Raw genomic sequence first — 19,191 nt, 5'->3', positions numbered from 1 at the left:
TTGTGGGTTGGACATCTTCTGATCCCCAGGAAAGTGCCTTAGTGCCTTTGCATTATTGTTCCACCCATCGGATCGTTTTGAGACCGAATCCTGATGACTGACATGTTGTAGTTCTCCTCGGATTTGTGCATTACTAAGTTGTTGACACAGTGTTGTAGGGAAAAGGCCCATGGCTCGTCCTCTAGAAAGGAGTCATCTCTCCTCTTTGTCTCTTCCAACTGTGCCACCACGAGCACCACCAGCTCCCACCACCCCCATGTGGGGCGCAGCCAGGGATACTTTGCCTGGGGCCGTGTTTAAGATCCAGGGGTGCTAGTGTCCCCAACCCAGCCTCCAGGCTGGTAACCCCATGGCTTCCTTGTCATGGAAAGCCAAACGGATGCTTCATTGAGAGCTTTTACAGATGGGGAAACTGAGGCCTTTAGAGGCTCTGGCAAAGCAAGAACCAGAACCTGGGATTTCCTGACTCCTGATCCAGTGATCTTGAATCCCCGGCTACAACCCCTCTGGCCCTTCCACTCCAGGCTGACCCAAGCTTCCAGACAGGCCAGATTGGATTCATCACCACCATCACCTCTCCCTTCCCCGCCTCTTCAGTCTGGGGGTAGGGGGGAAGGACTCCCCTTCCCCAGCAGGTCTTCCCTGAGCATCTCTCTTCCTCCCCTGACAGTACCCACAGCCTCATGAGAGAATGCCTCACAATCTGCGAGTACATTTTCTTTAGGCATTTGTCACTTCCCCCACTTGTTTCTGAATCAAATTTAGAGGAACAGCTGATAAAAGAGGCAGAAATCCACAGGAGCATCCACAGGAGCAAACTACCAGCCCCATCCCTAGGGGTTAGGTACTGGATTAGGTCTGACCTTCAGTGCCACCAGGGCAGAGAATCAGCTGCTCCTTTGTGTTTAAAACGCAGGTTTTACTAGTATTGAGGCATGGTGAGGCCAACAGATCAGGAAATGATGGCCATTGGAAAAAGAGTTTGTAACTCACAGTCCCCAAGAGGAGGGGGCGTGGCCACACCCCGCACGGCCACACAAGCACACTTCGGAGCCAGTTATTTACCATGTAGGGCTTGGCTAGCCACCAAAGGGCAGTGTTTCCAGGGTCAGCAACGGCCCCAAGATGCCAAAGCCTCAGGAAGTACAGAAACAGACAAGCATGATTAATACACCATGTTTCCCAGCCTGGGGGAGGAAGCTGCCTCCCTGTAGGCAGGTGCATTTTCTCCTGATGACAAAGGCACAGAGGAATATAGGATGTGAACCGTTATGGGTGGGGCAGAGAACAGTATGGAGCAGGCTTCTCAGCAGGTGCACAGATTCTACAGAAAAATGGCTCCCAAGACCTTCTTTATTTCCCCCCCTTCTCCAACAGCTCAGGGCTGACCAGCAGTCCACACTGAGCCCCAAACCCTCCCACCCCCACCCAGGGGCTCACTCCCTGCTCAGAGCAGCTGAGAGCAGAGGGGTGCTGGGTCTAGTGTGGGATCTGCTGGCCTGAATTTGGCTCTCCTTGGCCACTCATCCCATTTGGCACCTGTAAAGTGGGTTCACAGAGTGCAGCCCTGCCCAGCTGACCAGCACATGCTCTCTTCTTGCTTCTAGGGAGCCCAGCTGACAATGCGTCCCTCAAGTCAGGCGACCGCATCCTCTTCCTCAATGGACTGGACATGAGGTCAGAGGCTACTGGGGACATCAAAGCTTGGTGACAAACCAACCTCCGAGACTCCTGGCTCTTGGGACACCTAGGCCATGGTCCTGATCTCCTATGACCAGTTTGTCCCCAGGGTCTGCCCCTCTTCCTGTGGGATCTCTTGAATCTGTACCCTCAGACTAGACAGGATGTCAGTTTAGCCTTCCAACTAGAAAATACCCCAGGTCCATGCAAGGGACACAGAGAGTTTTTTGTTGTTGCTGTTTCGTTTTTGTTTTTATTTTTTATTTTGTTTTTTTAAAGGACTCTTTTTTAAAAAGGATTTTATTTACTTGACAGAGGGAGAGAGACAGCGAGAGAGGGAACACAAGCAGGGGGAGTGGGAGAGGGAGAAACAGGCTTCCTGCTGAGCAGGGAGCTCAATGCAGGACTCGATCCCAGGACCCTGGGATCATGACCTGAGCCACCCAGGTGCCCCCGTTTTTGTTTTTAAAGATTTTATTTTTAAGTAATCTCTACACCCAATGTGGGGCTTGAACTTACAACCCCAAGATCAAGAGTCACATGCTCTACCGGCTGAGCCAACCAGGCTCCCAGGCAACACAGAATTAAACAGACCATGAGTGTCTTGCCCTTGAGGGGGAGCCCTGCCTAGGGATGACATGGGCACAACCCCTCGGCACCCAGAAGTGTCCAGCTTGTCCTGGGCCTGGAGTTTCTCCTGCAGAGGAGATAAATGAGCAGGAGAGGCAGGGCCCGCCCTGACTTCCGGTCCTGGCCCAGCTGTGCCCTGCTGAGCAGTCTCTACAGGGAGGACGGGGAGATCTGATGGGTGGCCGTGGACATCGCTCATCCTGGTCAGGCCCTCCCGGGCCATCTCTTCTTGGCAGGAACTGCTCCCATGACAAGGTGGTATCCATGCTTCAAGGTAGTGGCGCGATGCCCACACTGGTGGTGGAGGAGGGGCTCGTCCCATTTGCCAGCGGTGAGACACCCACGGCCACTTGGCTTTGTGGCCCACAGAGACCCTGCCAGGGCCTCCACGTGTGGGACTTACGAGTCTGCAGAGGACTCTGCTTTTCCCCCAAACCTGCAGCTGCCCTCCCCAGGTGGTGCTGTAGATTCCAGTGGGGCAGCCTCAGGGCCCTGCCTGGGGCTGTCTCCCCATCCCTGTCCCCAGCAGCGGGCAGTAGGTGTGCCTCCCAATGCCCGGCACTCACCCCAGCTGCCAGAGAAATGGCATCTGGCCCGGGGATGCTGGGTCACCTGCGCCTCTCCTGCCTGTGGCCCTAACAGATTCCGATTCCTTGGATTCCCCCAACCCGTCCTCGGCGCTCACCTCCCTGCAGTGGGTGGCAGAGATCCTGCCCTCCAGCATCCGGGTGCAGGGGAGGACTTTCAGCCAGCAGCTGGAGCACCTACTCACGCCTCCCGAGCGCTATGGGGTCTGCCGGGCCCTTGAGAGCTTCTTCCAGCACAGGTGGCTGGGCCAGAGCCGTGGTGGGAGCTGCCCTGGGTGGGCCCCAAATCCTGCCCAGACTCACCATCCGGGTCTCCCTGCCTGTGCCTCCTGAGCGCCCTGCTCCTGGGAGAGACTCAAAGAAAGCAGCCGCTGGTACCAGGGGCCCCCGGGTGGTGGGCAGTCAAGGTGCCCCACCACAAAACCTGACTCTGAAACCTCCTAGCCACGTGACCCAGCCCCTGTCAGGTGAAGCAGTGACCTCCGCAAAGCTGTTTGTGGGAAAGTCACAGGACCACTAGCCTGTGGGCATTAGCCACCGGCTGCTGAGCCTGTTGGGGTTGGTTTGGTGTTTTCCTTTTTGTACCTGAGTAGCAGCAGGCTGTGTCTGTCATACTCTTCGGTGCATAGGGTCATTGTCATGGTCCGTGCAAACCCCTTGCCTGTTCATGCCCTTTTCCTTTTTTGTTTAAACAGCTTTATTGAGGTATAATTCACTACGTACGGTGCACTGGATTTTAATTGACAAATCTGTGCACCCATCACCACACTCAGTTTTTGAACATTTTCACTCAAAAAGAAACCCTGCAGCTCTTCACTATCACCCCCTCCTCTTCTGCCCCTCCCTCCCCTGTACATCTCCCCCCCCCGCCAATGACCACGAATCTACTTTAGTGTCTCTGTGGCTTTCCCTATTCTTGGCTTTCATGTGAATAGGATCCTATAGTATGCGGGCTTTGATGTCTGGCTTCTTTCACTCAACATCATGTTTTCAGTGTTCATCCAAGTTAGAGCATCTACTTCTTCCCTTTTTCATGGCCAAATAACATTCCATTGCATGGACAGACCACATTGTTGTCTGTCCATTCATCCGTGATGGACACTTGGCTTGTTTCCACCTTTCCTTCCCTTTTAGCTCCACTCTCTCTTCTGTGTCCCTCCCCTTCCCAAGGCCACCAGTCCGATGAGTTTAACAGGCCTCCTTTGGTCTGACGTATTCTTGAAGCATGGGCATTGCTGTTTTGTAGGATGTGTTTGTTTGTTTTTAAGTTTCATTTATTTAAGTAATGTCCACACCCAATGTGGGGCTCGAACTCATGACCCTGAGATCAAGAGTCAAAGGCCAGCCAGGTGCCTCCCATGGGATGTATTTTTGGTCTACATTAGAATTGTGGCTATCCTGTGCACATTCTGTGACCTTTTTTCCACCAAACCCTATGTGTTTAGATCTGTCCATGTTGTTCCGTGTACATGTAATACATTGTTTACAACTACAGCCAAATTCCTGTGGGTGGATCAAGGGTCCAGGTCTGATCTATTTACCTGCCAGTGACAGACACAGGCTTGTCACCACTCTCTTCCATCTTGATAGCAGTGATGAACATCATTGTGCACATTTCCCCATGGCGCTGTGTACAATTCATTTGGAATTTATATCTAAGTGCAGCATTGTTGGATATTAAGGAATTTGTTTATTTAATTTGACTAGGTCATCCAAAATTGCTTCCCAGAGCACTGCTGTCTCTCACCTGCAGTGTACCTGGGCCCCCCATCCCCACGTCCTCACCAACACTGGGCACCATCCAGCTCTCTACTCATGCTAGTCTTTTAGGCATAAAGTGACATCTTCTTATTTTATTTGGGGTTTTGAAATGACTATTTTAAACATCTTTGAATATCCTTGTCAGTCTTTTCTGTTTCTTTACCTCTAGATTACTTGTTTAGACCCTTTGCCCATTTTCATTTCATTGGGCTTTTTGTTCTTGTTGATTTGCAGGAGTTCCTTGTATATTTTAGATACTGAGTCCTCCTTGATTTTAGACATTGTTACATCTTCTTCCATTTGTTACTTGTTATTACTTCTGTTATATGTAATATCATTGTGTCCAAGTTGGGCTTCTTTGAACAGATATGCCTGCTTTTGTAAAATCAAATTCAATACAAATGGGGGCCTTATGGCTTTGGCTTTTGAAATTTTAAGAACTCCTTCCCTACCCCTAGGCCAAAAAAATATTCTCCTACACTGTCTTCTATTAATTTTACCATTGTATCTTTCATACTTTGTTTTTTATCCACCTAGAGTTCATCCTTATGTGTGTGGTGTTATGTGAGGATCCAGTTTTATTTATTTATTTATTTTTAAAGATTTTATTTATTTGTTTGACAGAGAGAGACACAGCAAGAGAGGGAACACAAGCAGGGGGAGTGGGAGAGGGAGAAGGAGGCTTCCCGCTGAGCAGGGAGCCTCATGCGGGGCTCAATCCCAGGACCCCGGAATCATGACCTGAGCCGAAGGCAGACGCTTAACACCTGAGCCACCCAGGTGCCCCAGGATCCAGTTTTATTTTCCCATATATGCAAGGATCAGCAAACTACTTCTACAAAGGGCCAGATAGTAAATATTTTAGGCTTTGTGGGCCATATGGTCTCCATAGAAACTATTCAACCCTGCCCTTGTAGCTCGAAAACAGCCATAGACAATAGGTAAACACCCAGTCATGGCTGTGTTCCAATAAAAATTTTTTTACAAAAACAGAAGGTGGGCCAGATTTTGGGCTGCGGGCCATGATTTGCCAATCTCTGCTATAGTGAGTCAGTTTACCCAATACACTCTGTGTGTTTTCATCAGATAGTGACTCTGTGAGGTAGATGCTATTTTTATCCACATTTTACAGAAGAGGAAACTGAGGCACAGGGGAATTAAGTAACTTGAGAAAGGTCACTTGGCTGGTAAGTGGCAGAGCCAGGATTTGAATCGGGGGGAGGGGAGCCCATCGCCAGGGCCTGCCTTCCTACCTTCCCCACTTTTCTGTCTTGGCAGGGGTGGGTTCTGTGGCCTGGAAGAGCCCCCTTGTCCATCTCTCCCTCCCCCCCACGGTGAGCCCCTGAGTCGTGAACCCCTTGCTCCTGCACCCTCCCCTAGGAACATTGACACCCTGATTGTGGACGTCTACCCAGTGCTGGACACACCTGCCAAACAAGTTCTTTGGCAGTTCGTCTACCAGCTGCTGACTTACGAGGAGCAGGAGCTCTGCCAGGAGAAAATTGCATGTTTCCTGGGCTACACGGCCATGACAGGTAAGCAGCCTCTCCCCCTGCCCAGCCCACCCGGTGAGGAGCCAGACACCTGTCCTCAGATGACAGCTGACCTGGGCCTCTCCCACAGACAGATGCGTCCCCGTAGCCTGCAGATACATGCCGGGCGCACCCAGGTTGGTCTCACACTTGGCCCCACAGATGTGCCTTTCCCTCTCAATGCTTAAGTAGCATCTGCCACATTACCTTAGACTTTAGACACCCCACCTATCTGCCCAGAATCCCAGGCTTTGCACCCACAAAATGGGAGTGGCCTCAATGGCTGTGCATTGCACGCCAAGAAATGTGTCACAGATCAAGAAATTCACGTGGTTGCCATCTATAGAGCTGGAGAACAAGGACACAGCCAGGTCGTACCTGGCTGGTGGGCCTTGAGGCACACAGACGCACACTAGGGCCCGCCGGGCCATGTGCAGCCTCAGCTTCCCACTGCTGCACACCTCTTACAGCGGGCCCCACGTGCCCAGAAAACCATGTACTTCACCATTTAGGCCACAGGAATCAGAAGTGTGCCGAACACTGTGCACTTGTTCTAGGCACTCTGCACCTGCTGCGTCACAGCCTACACATCTCCCGTGAGCTGGCCCTCGGCTGCCCACTATCCCTCGTGCTGGGGACCCACAGTGTGCTGGGGGAAGCTCAAAGGTTTTAGCAAGAGGCTCAGAGTATAGGCTGGCCAGCAGATGTTCCATAGGTCTGCCTAGACCCAGAATCTTCCATCTCAGGCCACATGCCAAGCAGGGCCTGGGGTCACAGATTGGTGCAGACAGTGGTTGCCTTCACCCCTCCTGTGTTTGGAGGCTCTTTGTCTGGCTGAGAGGACAAGGGGCCCATCTCCTGTTCATGTGACACAGCAGAGCCGGAGCCTGAGCCGGACCTGGAGCCGGAGCCCGAGCCCGAGCCTGAGCCAGTGCCCGAGTTGCAGCGGCGGAGCTCCCTGAGAGCCTCGTCCATGTGTCGCCGCAGCCTCCGGTCCCAGGGCCTGGAGGCCAGCCTCAGTTGCGGTGAGGCTCTGGCTTGAAAGGCGGGACAGGGTGTGAGGGTGCCACCAGGGCTCTGTCTTCCCGCCTGCAGAATGGGGTTGGTGGGATGAGAAATGCCCAAGAACACGTTGGGCAGGGCTGAGTGATGGCCCTCCTGGGGCTACGGGGCTTGCTGGTTCTTTCTTGATGGCTGTCCACGAGGCTGGGCTGGAACCCAAGCCTTAGAGCTCAGAGGAGTCACTCCATCTCCCCATGGTGGACTCCACCCTCCCCGATTCCCGTGGCAGGTCCCGGCGACTGCCCCGAGATGCCTCTTCCTCTAATCCCGGGCGAGCGCCAGGCAGGCGACGGCACATCCCTCCCCGAGACCCCCAATCCTAAGATGGTGAGACCCCATTGTCTACCCTCCTGGTGGTTCATGTGACTCCTGGGAATAGGTGTCCCATGGGGCTGGGGCAGATGCCTGCCTCCCAGATCACCCAGGCCTGGCCTCTGAGGCCATGTGAGGGCCTCTTGGAGGAGGTGACGGTGGGCTGGACTCACCCTGGCCTCCTCTCCCTGAAGATGTCAGCCGTCTATGCGGAGCTCGAGTCCCGACTGAACAGCAGCTTCAAAGGGAAGGTGGGGACCACGTCCAGATCCCGTGCCTCCCCACCAGGGCCCAGCCCGGCAGGCCCAGCAGGTAGGGGCTCAGCCAGCCCTGGTTCCCGGGAGCAGCACTGGCCTCTGGCCTCTGGGCTATCTGTCTGGGTGTTGCCCCCATCTGGGGCACATCCTTGGAGCCTCCCCTTTGCTCCGTGACCACTTGATTGAGTTGTGGGGAACCTCAGCAGCCTGCATGGCAAAGGTTCATAGAGGTCAGGGTTGTCGCAGGCCTTCCCATGCCCCCCTCTGATCCTTACCCCTACTGCAGATTTAGAAAAAGCAAAGGTCCTCCCCCAAAGGAGCCCCAAGTGAGCCTGTGGCTGTTGGATCAATTATTAAGTGCATGCATTGCTCTGTGAATGGCACAACTAGGAAGATGGTTTCTCTGCAGTTCAGAAGGCAGGACCCCTGGGCACTGTTCTTGTTAGCCAAGGGCCTGTTGGGTGTGGGAGGTGCCTCATGATTCTTGATCTGGGACCCGGAGAAGGCTCCTCTGCCCTTTCAGTTGTGTCGAGTTGGTCCCAGGTAGGACCCCGAAGTCCCTTCCAAGATGAGCAGGGGTCTGGCCTGTCCTGGGGCTAAGTAGTGTTCTGCCTCACCTACTCTGACCTTTGATTTCCCTCATGGGCCTGGGGAGGAAGGGTCATCTAGGGTTGTCTTGTGCTGTGTCCAGAGAGGGAAAGGAAGGTGCGCAGGGATACAAAACCAACCTGCCCCAGGCCCCTCCCCTCCAGCCTGCACCTGGAACCCAGGTACTGACTGAAGAAGGGTCCTCACACTTGATCCCCCACCCCAGGGCCCAGGACCCTGTCCAGCGTCTCGTGGCCCAGCGAGCGGCTCCTGCCCTCCCCCTGCTACTACCCACTGTGTTCAGGGGGCCTGGCCTCCCCCAGCAGCTCTGAGTCCCACCCCTACGCCAGCCTGGACAGCAGCAGGGCGCCCTCCCCACAGCCAGAACCTGGGCCCATCCGCTCCGACAGCCCCCCCAGCCCGGACCCTGCCCGCCCACCCAGCCGCAGGAAGCTCTTCACTTTCTCCCGCCCCGTGCGAAGCCGGGATACTGACCGCTTCCTGGATGTGCTGAGTGAGCAGCTGGGCCCCCGGGTCACTGTCGTGGATGATTTCCTGAGCCCTGAGAATGATTATGAGGAGGTGAGCACATGCCAGCAGATGTGGAGGGCCAGGGGCCCAGGTGTGACATGGGGGGTCTGGAAGGGGAACAGGGCTCCTGCAAGAGGCCTGCTGCCCTTGGATCTGCCCCAGGCTACTCCTCTCCCTGCCCCAGTCCATCCTAGAATCTGTCCCAGGCACCCCTCTCCCTGGCTGAGCTATCCCACCCTTTGACTCAGCTATAACACCCGTCACTCAAGGCCCCCCCATATTCCTTGTCTCAGGTTACCCCATTCCTTCTCCCTGACTACTTGTCAGGCTATCCTACCCACAGCCTCAGGCTATCCCACCAGACTAGCCTGTCTTTGTCCCCAGCTAGCCCACCCCCTGCCCCAAGCTAGCCCACCCTCCCTCACCTTGCTCTGCCCCGGGCAGATGAGCTTCCACGATGACCAGGGAAGCTTTGTGACCAATGAACGGAGCAGCGCTAGTGAGTGCATCAGCAGCAGTGAGGAAGGCAGCTCCCTGACCTACTCCTCCATCTCGGACCACATCCCCCCACCCCCGCTCAGCCCCCCGCCTCCACCACCTCTGCCCTTCCATGACCCCAAGCCCAGCTCCCGCACCCCTGATGGTCCCCGGGGCCCTGCTCAGGTGCTGGCCAAGCCCCTTACCCAACTCAGCCACCCAGTCCCTCCACCGCCCCCGCCACCCCTGCCCCCACCGGTGCCCTGTGCACCCCCCATGCTGTCCCGGGGCCTGGGCCACCGCCGAAGTGAGACCAGCCACATGAGTGTCAAGCGCCTGCGGTGGGAGCAGGTGGAGAACTCGGAAGGCACCATCTGGGGTCAGGTAGGTGACCGGGGGTCTGGGGGTGCCCTGTACCAGAGGAGGCTGGCCTGGGCAGCAGCACTGAAGACAAGACCCTGTCCAGTTTCTAGACCCTGGCATTTCCCAGCTTCCGTTCCCCCAGCATCAGAAGCCCAGGGCAGCTCCGATGAACTCACCCCCTACAAAGGACCCCTCAAGACAGGGCCAGGCCTCTCGGCCACCTCCTTAAGCCCCCTTGGTTGGCTGCAGCCCCTTTGCAGTCCCTTGATCCCCCTGCTCCAGTGCAACTTGCTGCCTCCTTGCATGGAGCGTTCCAGGTGTGTGTGCATTATTGACCTCACAAGGAGGTGGCTCATCGCCTCATCACTCGGATGATTTAGCTTCTCCTGCAGTCTCTTATGGTCCTCAGGTTTCTCCCAGGGCCTGATGAGGGCTCTCCCTCGGTAGTTCCCCAGGCGGCTTAGAGGATGGGGGGTGGGGGGAGGATGGCAGTCCAGCTGCCAGTGTTCCTCATCCCCCTGAACCTCCCCCCCTCACCCCATTGCAGCTCGGGGAAGATTCTGACTATGACAAGTTGAGCGACATGGTGAAATATCTCGATTTGGAGCTCCACTTTGGCACCCAGAAACCTGCCAGTGAGTGGCCTTACGGCCCTGGGGGAACCCTCATACCAGGCCTGTCTATGGAAGCCCACCTGCTGCCTTCTGTGGCATCCCAGGGCTTAGAGTCCCAGAGGTCTGCACTGACTGCCATTTACTTCCTGTGTCCCTGAGTTATTTAACCTCTCAGAGCTTCAGATTTCCCATCTGAAAGTGGAGATAATCATAGTAGCTGGTGTTTATTGCATGCTCACCAAACGCCAAACACCCCTGTTTCTAAACTAATCCTGTGACAATTCTACGAGGTAGGGACTGTGATTACCCTAACTTCCTGGTGAAGAGGCACAGAGAGGCTAGATAATTTGCTCAAAGTCACACAGCCAGAATAAGGGAGGAGGCATCCATATATAGCCAACTAGATGTCCCTTCCAATCTCTCTGTCGTCCCCACCCTCCTCTGGGTATCTCCCTGTAGTCGTTAGGTGGGGCTCCAGGCAGCCAGGGATACTGTGTGTGGAAGGTGGTTGCAGGAGGGAAGAGAAAGGCCTTGTCCATCCAAGAAGCATCTGCAAGGTGGAGAGGTGGTTGGTTCACCTTCCTTGGGCAGCTCAACCCCAAGGACCCAGGGGAGAGAGGGTGGGGGAGAGGCACCCACCATGCATGCTGAGTATGTTACACGGGCCGGAGAGTCCCTGAGTGGGAGACTAAGGAGGGGACTGGGGACACCTGGAGCTGATTCAGTGAAGGCCATGTCAGGGGTTGTCTGGGCTGTTAGGTGTGGCCACCCCCCTCTTGGGCCCTGCAACCAGCCTAGCCTCCTCTCATTAAACCATTTTCCCTTCTAGAGCCGGTGCCTGGGCCTGAGCCCTTCAGGAAGAAAGAGGTGGTGGAGATCCTGTCTCACAAGAAGGCCTACAACACCTGTGAGGGGTTGGGGAGTCCCAGGGGTTGTGGGGGACAGGAGGCGGCCCCCTCTCTGGGCCGCAGAGCTTTGGATCCACTTGTGTGGATGACACATTAGGTCTTGGGGGCCCGACACCGGCTGGGTGAAGGCGGCTTCTCGGGTTCTAGATCCCACCCAGGTGCAGCCTCCACCCTCACCGGCCCCGTCCCTCGTTGGCCCCGCCCCCACGTGTGAGGGGCTCCCGGGTCTTGGCCACGCCTCCAGCCGTCGCTTACTCTCCCTCTCGCGGTCTCCTCCCCCGTTTCCGGCTCCGCCCCCACAGGCCCCACCCTATCGAGGTGTGTCTCTTCGAGAACCTTGTCCTCGCCTTTATTCGGAGGTGGGAAGGACCCTCTCCACCTCTGGGCCGGCTCCTGCCCCGCCCAGGTTCCTTGCCCCTCCCAGGCTCCACCCAGTCGCCCCGGGGGACTTCTGGGCCCCGCCCACCGTCCGCCTGGCCCCGCCCCCGGCTCACCCTCGCGGCCCCGCCCGCAGCCATCCTGCTGGCTCACCTAAAGCTGAGCCCCGCGGAGCTGCGGCAGGTGCTCATGAGCATGGAGCCCCGGCGCCTGGAGCCCGCGCACCTGGCGCAGCTGCTGCTCTTCGCGCCCGACGCCGACGAGGAGCAGCGCTACCAGGCCTTCCGCGAGGCGCCCGGCCGCCTCAGCGAGCCGGACCAGTTCGTCCTGCAGGTGCTGCGGCCGTGACGGCCGCCGGGGGTCAGGGGGTGCTGCCCAGCGGCCTCGGCCGCCTCCGTCAGGGCTCTCGTTGTGACCGGGGCTGCGTGGGTCCCGCTCCCCTACCGCCACTGCGTCGCGCCTCTGAGTCCCAGTGTTACACCTTTAACGGCCAGTTCCCACCTGGGGCCCAAGGTAGAGGGAATTGAGCATATTTTTTGTGCTTATGTTGGGGTTGTGCTTATTTTTCTTGAGGGAATGTCCGGCAGCCAGCTGAGCCCCACCCCAGGCTGCGGTGGGGCTGTGGGTCTCCTGGTGGGGCGGGTGAATCCTGGCCTTGCCTTGGTGACAGATGCTATCGGTTCCCGAATACAAAACCCGCTTGCGCAGCCTCCACTTCCAAGCCACCCTACAAGAGAAGACAGAGGAGATCCGGGGCAGCCTGGAGTGCTTGCGCCAGGCCTCCCTCGAGCTCAAGAACAGCCGGAAACTCGCCAAGATCCTGGAGGTCAGGGTGCACCCCCTCTCTGGTCACCCCACCTGCCTGTCTGCCCTCTGGGGCTTCCAGTTTGGAGACCCATCCTGAGAGTGGTTCGGGGGGGTGGGGTGAGGACCTGGGCAGGAAGTCCATCTTCCTTTCCACAGTTTGTGTTGGCCATGGGCAACTATCTCAACGATGGACAGCCCAGAACCAACAAGACCACTGGCTTCAAGATCAACTTCCTGACAGAGGTGAGGGGACCAGTTGGCAGTAATCGATGAGCTTGCTCTACCATCAAGGCTGGGAAGGCCAGGCCCAACCCAAGTTGTGGCAGAGGAGAGGAGAGAATATCATGACCACAGAGGGCCCCTCCCCCAGGAAGAAAACCTGGCTGCCCAAAGGCCAGGATGTAACTGCTGTAAAGGTTGGGGTGGGGGCTTTTCCAAGCCAAGCCTCAGGATCTGGAAAAAGGGGGGGGGGCAGGGAGAGAAGACTCTAGGAAGAAGGAGGGAATCCCACCTGGTAGGTTCTGTGCCCTTAATACCACCACCACTGCCAAGTTGTCCTACCCCAAAAAAACTCTAGGATCTGAAAAAGGACAGCACAAATATCCAGCCTTCCCACTCTTTCTGAGACCTTTTCCCAGGGTACCTTTCGTTGTTTTAAAAGAGAGGAAGAAAAATTCCATTTGTAGATACGAATGTTTTAGGATGTCTGAGGCACAGATGGGGCACAGATGGTTCCCGAAAACCACAAGAGCAAAGATATGTGAGTGGTGCTCCCCCCGAGGTCAGGAAATCTTGGACTATATCTGCTGACAAGGGCATGCTCCCAAGGACAGGACACCTGGTGGCCTCCTCTAGCTGGTGGCTATGGGCCTGGTTCCTGGGTGGGAGCAGGGGGTGGTGTCTCAAAGATCTGGGCCAGGGACCCTCCGAACGCTTTGGGGAGGCCTTTGGGCATCCCAGCAGAGCTTCACAGTGAGGAATACTAGCAGCTTTGGAGTTGGTGAGTGTCAAGGGCCAGGAATTGCTGCCACAGTCCAGGAGAAGTGGGGCCAAGAGTACCCAGACCCATGTGATCAGGAATCTGATGGGGTCCTTGAGGAGGATGTATGTTGGGCATCACTTGCAGCTCAACTCCACCAAGACTGTGGATGGGAAGTCCACATTCCTGCACATCCTTGCCAAATCACTGAGCCAACACTTTCCAGAACTCCTGGGCTTTGCTCAGGACCTGCCCACTGTGCCCCTGGCTGCCAAAGGTAGGCTGAGTGGATGGGCGGTGGGCGTGGAAGCTGTCCTGGGCTGGGAGGTCAGTGCTCATGCGGCTCTGTTCCCTGCCCTGCAGTGAACCAACGGGCCCTGACCAGTGACCTGGCTGACCTCCATGGCACCATCAGTGAGATACAGGCTGCTTGCCAGAGCATGTCCCCCTCCAGTGAGGACAAGTTTGCTGTGGTCATGACGGTATCCAGGGAGCAGCCTGTCCCAGCACCAGGGTGGACCCTGGGGTAGCCGAGTAGAACTAGCTGTTGCTCCAGCGGCCACCGCAGACCCCGTGTTCTGGCAGAGATTCTGGGCAGAGGCTGCTGTGGGTGGGTCTGGGGGCCCCGGCAGAGGATCCATCCTGGTGATTTAGAAGCCAAGCGCTTAACAGCAGGTCTGTGTAACTGAAGAGGAGCTTTTTTGACTGTCCAAAAGCCGCTGCCTTGCCCCATCTGTCCTTGTGGGCAGGAGAGCCCAGGTTTAGGTCACAAGATAAAGGGTGTGACCTGTCAGGCCTTGGCCAGCCAAAGGCAGTCAGGAGACGGGCACGTTGCCACTGAGCACAGTTAGGGACGAAGGCTACAGGGGAAAAAAAGAAAGAGATCAAAGCCAAGAGAGTGCCAGGGGGCCACTGTAAGTGGGTGTTGGAGGAGGGGGTCATGGCATCTGAGAAAAGCCCAGAATGGGGAGAGGGCTGCCCTACAGAGAAGGCAAGTAGATGGCCTTGGGGCTGCGCTGGATGCGGCAGGCTCCAGGAGCAACTGAGAGGGCAGCGTGCCAAGGCACTGGAGCCCCTGGACACAGCCTGGTTCCCGGCCAAGCACAGGGCACAGGGCAGGCGGGAGCCAGGCAGCTAGGGAACCTGAGGGTGCCTGGCAGTTTCCTTAACGGAGGCCGATCAGTCCTTCCTAGAGACGGCCCAGCCGGTGCTGCGGGCCCTGGATGGGCTGCAGCGCGAGGCCATGGAGGAGCTGGGCAGGGCGCTGGCCTTTTTTGGCGAGGACTCCAAAGCCACCACCTCCGAGGCCTTCTTTGGCATCTTTGCAGAGTTCATGAGCAAGTTCGAGGTGAGCCATGATGGGAGGCATAAGGGGTCTCTTAGAAGTCCCTCCAGAGGTCAAATGCGGGGGCCTCCATGAAGCCCAGATCAGGAAATGGGCTCCAGCAAGTGTGATGTGACCCCCACGGGGCCAACAGATCTCTTCCCTGGCTCTCTGGGGGGTGGAGGGCGGAGATGAGTCAGGGCAGGGGTCAGGGGCTCCTGGGACCACTGACCAGCCCCTCCCATGTGCCCCCTTCCTCCCCAGCGAGCACTCAGTGACCTGGAGGCTGGGGATGGCCCACGCAGCTCAGGGATGGTTTCACCCCTGGCCTGGTGACCTGCGGAGCTGTCCTGCCTGAGGCCCGTTCCAGTGGCCTGGAGCAGCCCAAAGCGGCCTGGGTGTGGGAGATGGGGCCCGGCCTCCCCGTGTCTCCAGCTACCTCAGCCATCAGGCTCTGGGCACCGGGAAAGTGCAGGGTCCGCTGGGTTCCCCTCTGTGGGCCTTGGCCCTGGCTGTGGCACCCACCGGGGGTATGGGGCAGAGAGGAGGCGCCAACTCGCCGGGGAATGTGAACCTTGGCTGCCCGCTGGCGTGCTCACACCGGGAGGCCTGGCTTTGCCCCGCCTCACTCTGGGCCTTGCAGCAGGTGCTGGCTGTGCACACCCTCAGGACTCTGGTCTGGTCCCAGGGAGGGGTGGCGGGGCTGTGACCCGCGAGGGGACTGTGGGTCGGCCCCTACCCTGGGGCGGCGTCTGCTGTCTGCCCCTCCGAGCTTGGCCAGAGCACACCCTGCCCCAAGCAAGGACATCCGAATCTCCTTTTGGAGCCTGCTTGCAGTGGGCTGGAGGGACGCCCTTGCAGAACACGCATCCTGGAGCCTGGAGAGGGTGACAGAAGCCCTGGAACATGCCATGCCAGTGGGCACAATAGGCCTTGAGGTCTCCCACCCAGCCCCGGCCTCCTGGGGCTGCTTGGAAGAAAGGGGGAGAAAGGACAGCCCTAGGTGCAGGGACCTGGGGGCCTGTGCACCCAACCTGGGTCTTGGAAGCTGGAAAAACCTGCGGCTGGCTGCAGCCCAGAAGCAGGGCCGGCAGGACAGGTGCCAGGCAGGGATACAGGGGAGGACTGGATTGGGAAGACACGCTACGTCAGGCTGGAGAACTGAGGGTTTTTATCCAGCAGACAAATTTAAGTCCAGTTTGGGGAGCCTGAGAGTGGGATGGCATGGGCAAGGTAGGGGCAGGGAGAATGGGAAGATGTTCAGGTGCTGGGTGAGCAGGACTCAGGCTGGTTGCCTGGCTGGGTCGTGGTGATGTTCCCTGGAATGGGTCACATGAGCAGAGCAGGTGTTGGACTGGATGGCACAGTGGGACATGGTTGGGATCCCAGAGGCTGTTTCACACGTGTATCTGGAGGCCCTGGGGAGGTCGGCGGGTAGGGGAGACAGGGAGCAGGGGTGCTGTGGGTGGGGAGGATGGGTTAATTTCCTCCATCCTTCCCATGCTCCCTTTGGTGGTTTTGGGCATCAGGTAGATTCCTGTTGCCTCTTTCCTCAACTTTCTTCCAGAGAAGTCTGAAACGGGCTTTAAACTCGTCTCTTGGATTCTTTTTCTCTCCCTACATTCAAATGTCTAATGTTGCTCTTGGACAGTATTTGGGACCCATTCAGTTCTTGGCAGTCTCCCACAGACTGCTCTTTGAGACCATGTATGTTCTTTCCTTGTGAGTGGGGAGCTCACAGCCACCCTGTAAACCTGGGGCGCCGGGGGGAGGGGGCTCAGCGGGTGAAACGTCTGACTCTTGGTTTCAGCTCAGGTCATGATCTCAGGGCCGTGATGTTGAATCCCGTGTCAGGCTCCGTGCTGGGTGTGGAGCCTGCTTAAGATTCTTTCTCTCCCTCTCCTTCTGTCCCTCCCCACCCTCCCTAAGCAGCTTTACTAGTCATACAGGTCTCTCTCCCACGTCTGGGGCCTTGGCTGAGACAGCTGGGACAGCTCCATGGGGCCTCCCACCCCCAGCCAAATAGCCAGGATGGTTCCCATGGTGGAGGCAAGGGTCCAAGAGAACCAAAGTCACAGAAAACCCCTTGAGGTCTAAGCTCAGACCTCAGACCTGGCACACCACCGTTCCACCACAGTCTCCTGCCAAGTGACAAGGCCAGCCCAGATTCTAGGGGAGGGCTAATAGGCTCCACTCTTGATGAAAGACGATGCCAAGTCACATGGCAGGGGGTGTGGATTCAGGAGAATCAGGGCCATTTTCGCATCACTCTACCACCTGCCCGCTTGGCCAGACATCCCGGGACAGATCCCAGCCTCTAAATCCTCAGTGGTCTCGGTCCTGCCAGCTCAGTTCTGGTTAGCCATCTCTGCAGTTCCTCCAGGTGGCATGCTTCTCCCTCTTTCTTAACTAGTCACCCATTACCTAGTCTCCTGACTCTACTCCATGCAGGGGACAGCAACGCTCTGCACCTGCCTAGGCTGATTAGTCTCCCGTCTGCTGGGGAAAGCACCCTGACTTTCATTTGAGAAATTATCCCTCCCCCACTCACAGGCCCTGAGCAGTGCTGATTGGACAAGGATGGTCTCGTGACTCTGGCTGGGTGGCTCAGAGTCCAGTTAAGACCCAAGTTTGCACTGTTTGGAAAGGGAGGCTCCCTCTCTTCTGGATAAATCATTGGATGTATAGAGGGTGGAACCCTGGATGGGGCTGCGAGGACCACTGTGTGGAGGACACTTGCCTGGGTATAAAGCCAATACAGGGAAGAAGAGGAGAGAAGACCACTCCATACATCTCTTTGTTCTGGATCCAACCATGCCTGAGGCAGACTTCTGGACTTGTTGGTCTCTGAGCCAATACATTTCGCCTCCATTTGTAAACTTTTAAAATTTATTTTAGTTTTTTGGGTTAGGCTGGTTTGAATGGGTTTCTGTCGCTTGCAACACTAAGAGCATTGGCTAAGAACACCCATCCACAGATGGTTATGGATGTTCAGTCTTTTCACATCCTCAATGAGCGCTCTTCATAATTGCATTGGCCAACATTTTTGACTGCCTACTATGTGCCAGGCACCATACCGAGTACAAATATCTTGTGGGTCAGCCTCTCTGAGTTTGGTTTTCTAGGGTTCTACATCATGGTGATTCTATACCCGAGTCGGTACAAAGCCCTATATGTGAGCCCATATGTGCACCATGTCCCCCCAGCAACTCCTCACCAAGTGACAAGCTGTGAATGGAAACATTTATGCCCCAGGAATTTACTTATTTCTCAATAATACTACCCAAATAACATAGCCTAATTACATGCCGCCTTTCCTAATCACACATGTTTACTAGGTAGTGTGCCCAACATTTTACGTATTTCGGCTCATTTCATGTTCACAGTAACCCTCTAAGATGGGTTTTTGTCCTCTCATTTTTACAAATAAAAAGTGAAACTCAGGAAGGTTTGTGACTTTCTGCATCAAAAACTCAGCCCCCCTGTCTACATGAAAGCCCATCCTCTGTGCGGAAATGTCTTCTTTGTTTTGCTCAACACAATTTTACAAATGTACACGTATGTATTTCTAATCTCGACCTGCTATCTCCCTGACAGGAAGCCACGGGGCATGCTTGTTGTTCTTATCTTAACTGACCTTTATTGAAGCAGCACCGGGCACTGCTTGCCCTCCCTTGGCAAATTCTCACACACCCAGACTCGGGCTACCAGGTGTCGAGGTGCACCAATAACCCTGTCATCAGCTTGATTTCCCACTGGCCCGGCTGCTTCTAGCCTTTGCACGCAGCGAGCACTCAATCATTGCCCATTAAATCAAACCGCAATCACAACCAGATACAGGGCTCCCAAACTGCTCAGGAAAATGGCGGCCTTCCTCCTGTAAGATGGTTTGGCTGCGTGTATCTGAAGCTCTAAGACAAGGGGTGCAAAGGAAAAGTCCACAGAGGCCGAGCAAGCAAGGCAAACACAAGAAGTGGGCAGGTGCAAGAAAGCAACACAAGCCAAGGGACGGAGGGTAGTTGACTTGGAGGGACAGGAGAGAGCATGGGGTGCCCGGGAGCAGATGCCCTGTCTGCAGGGGGAACCAGCCCGTGGACGTCCTTGTGGGGAGGCATGCCATGTGATGCCGGATCTTCAGGCTTTCTCAAAGGAAGCTAGAAATCCGGATTTTTTATTTACAATGTCCTGGTGAAATGTTGGCAGCCAGTGCAAAACTGTAAGGAAGAGTATCAATTATGAGCCAAAGAAAACATGTGAGCCAGATAGAGCCCAGCTGTGAGTGCACAACCCCTGAAATAGAGCATCCGCACCAGTTGGCACATTCACACTGCCCTGGGGTATAGTGGGGGTACCTCATAACAAAGGACTTGATTCGTTTTTCAGTTTTAACAAGGGAACTGT

At 56.1% G+C, this 19,191-nt stretch overlaps 1 protein-coding gene across 1 annotated transcript in view; it reads left to right on the top strand.

Annotated features, from left to right (window-relative positions):
• Positions 1–18,389, top strand: part of LOC113932380 (Grid2 interacting protein) — a 41,667-nt gene extending 23,278 nt beyond the window's left edge. Inside the window, exons 6-23 of the mRNA XM_027611400.2 lie at positions 1,608–1,677; positions 2,547–2,641; positions 2,953–3,136; positions 6,039–6,193; positions 7,066–7,215; positions 7,482–7,579; positions 7,759–7,876; positions 8,636–8,991; positions 9,385–9,801; positions 10,328–10,415; positions 11,224–11,301; positions 11,817–12,013; positions 12,351–12,506; positions 12,644–12,730; positions 13,614–13,743; positions 13,830–13,948; positions 14,650–14,814; positions 15,055–18,389. Of these exons, the coding sequence (XP_027467201.1) occupies positions 1,608–1,677; positions 2,547–2,641; positions 2,953–3,136; positions 6,039–6,193; positions 7,066–7,215; positions 7,482–7,579; positions 7,759–7,876; positions 8,636–8,991; positions 9,385–9,801; positions 10,328–10,415; positions 11,224–11,301; positions 11,817–12,013; positions 12,351–12,506; positions 12,644–12,730; positions 13,614–13,743; positions 13,830–13,948; positions 14,650–14,814; positions 15,055–15,126 (2,735 nt within the window). The 3' untranslated portion in view covers positions 15,127–18,389. The remainder of the gene's footprint in view (positions 1–1,607; positions 1,678–2,546; positions 2,642–2,952; positions 3,137–6,038; positions 6,194–7,065; positions 7,216–7,481; positions 7,580–7,758; positions 7,877–8,635; positions 8,992–9,384; positions 9,802–10,327; positions 10,416–11,223; positions 11,302–11,816; positions 12,014–12,350; positions 12,507–12,643; positions 12,731–13,613; positions 13,744–13,829; positions 13,949–14,649; positions 14,815–15,054) is intronic.
• Positions 18,390–19,191: the final 802 nt, after the last annotated feature.

This window comes from Zalophus californianus, chromosome 10 (genome assembly GCF_009762305.2).
Source record: "Zalophus californianus isolate mZalCal1 chromosome 10, mZalCal1.pri.v2, whole genome shotgun sequence".
Classification (NCBI taxonomy): domain Eukaryota; kingdom Metazoa; phylum Chordata; class Mammalia; order Carnivora; family Otariidae; genus Zalophus; species Zalophus californianus.
The sequence above is the reverse complement of the archived record's forward strand: the minus strand, read 5'-3'. Positions and strand labels throughout refer to the sequence as shown.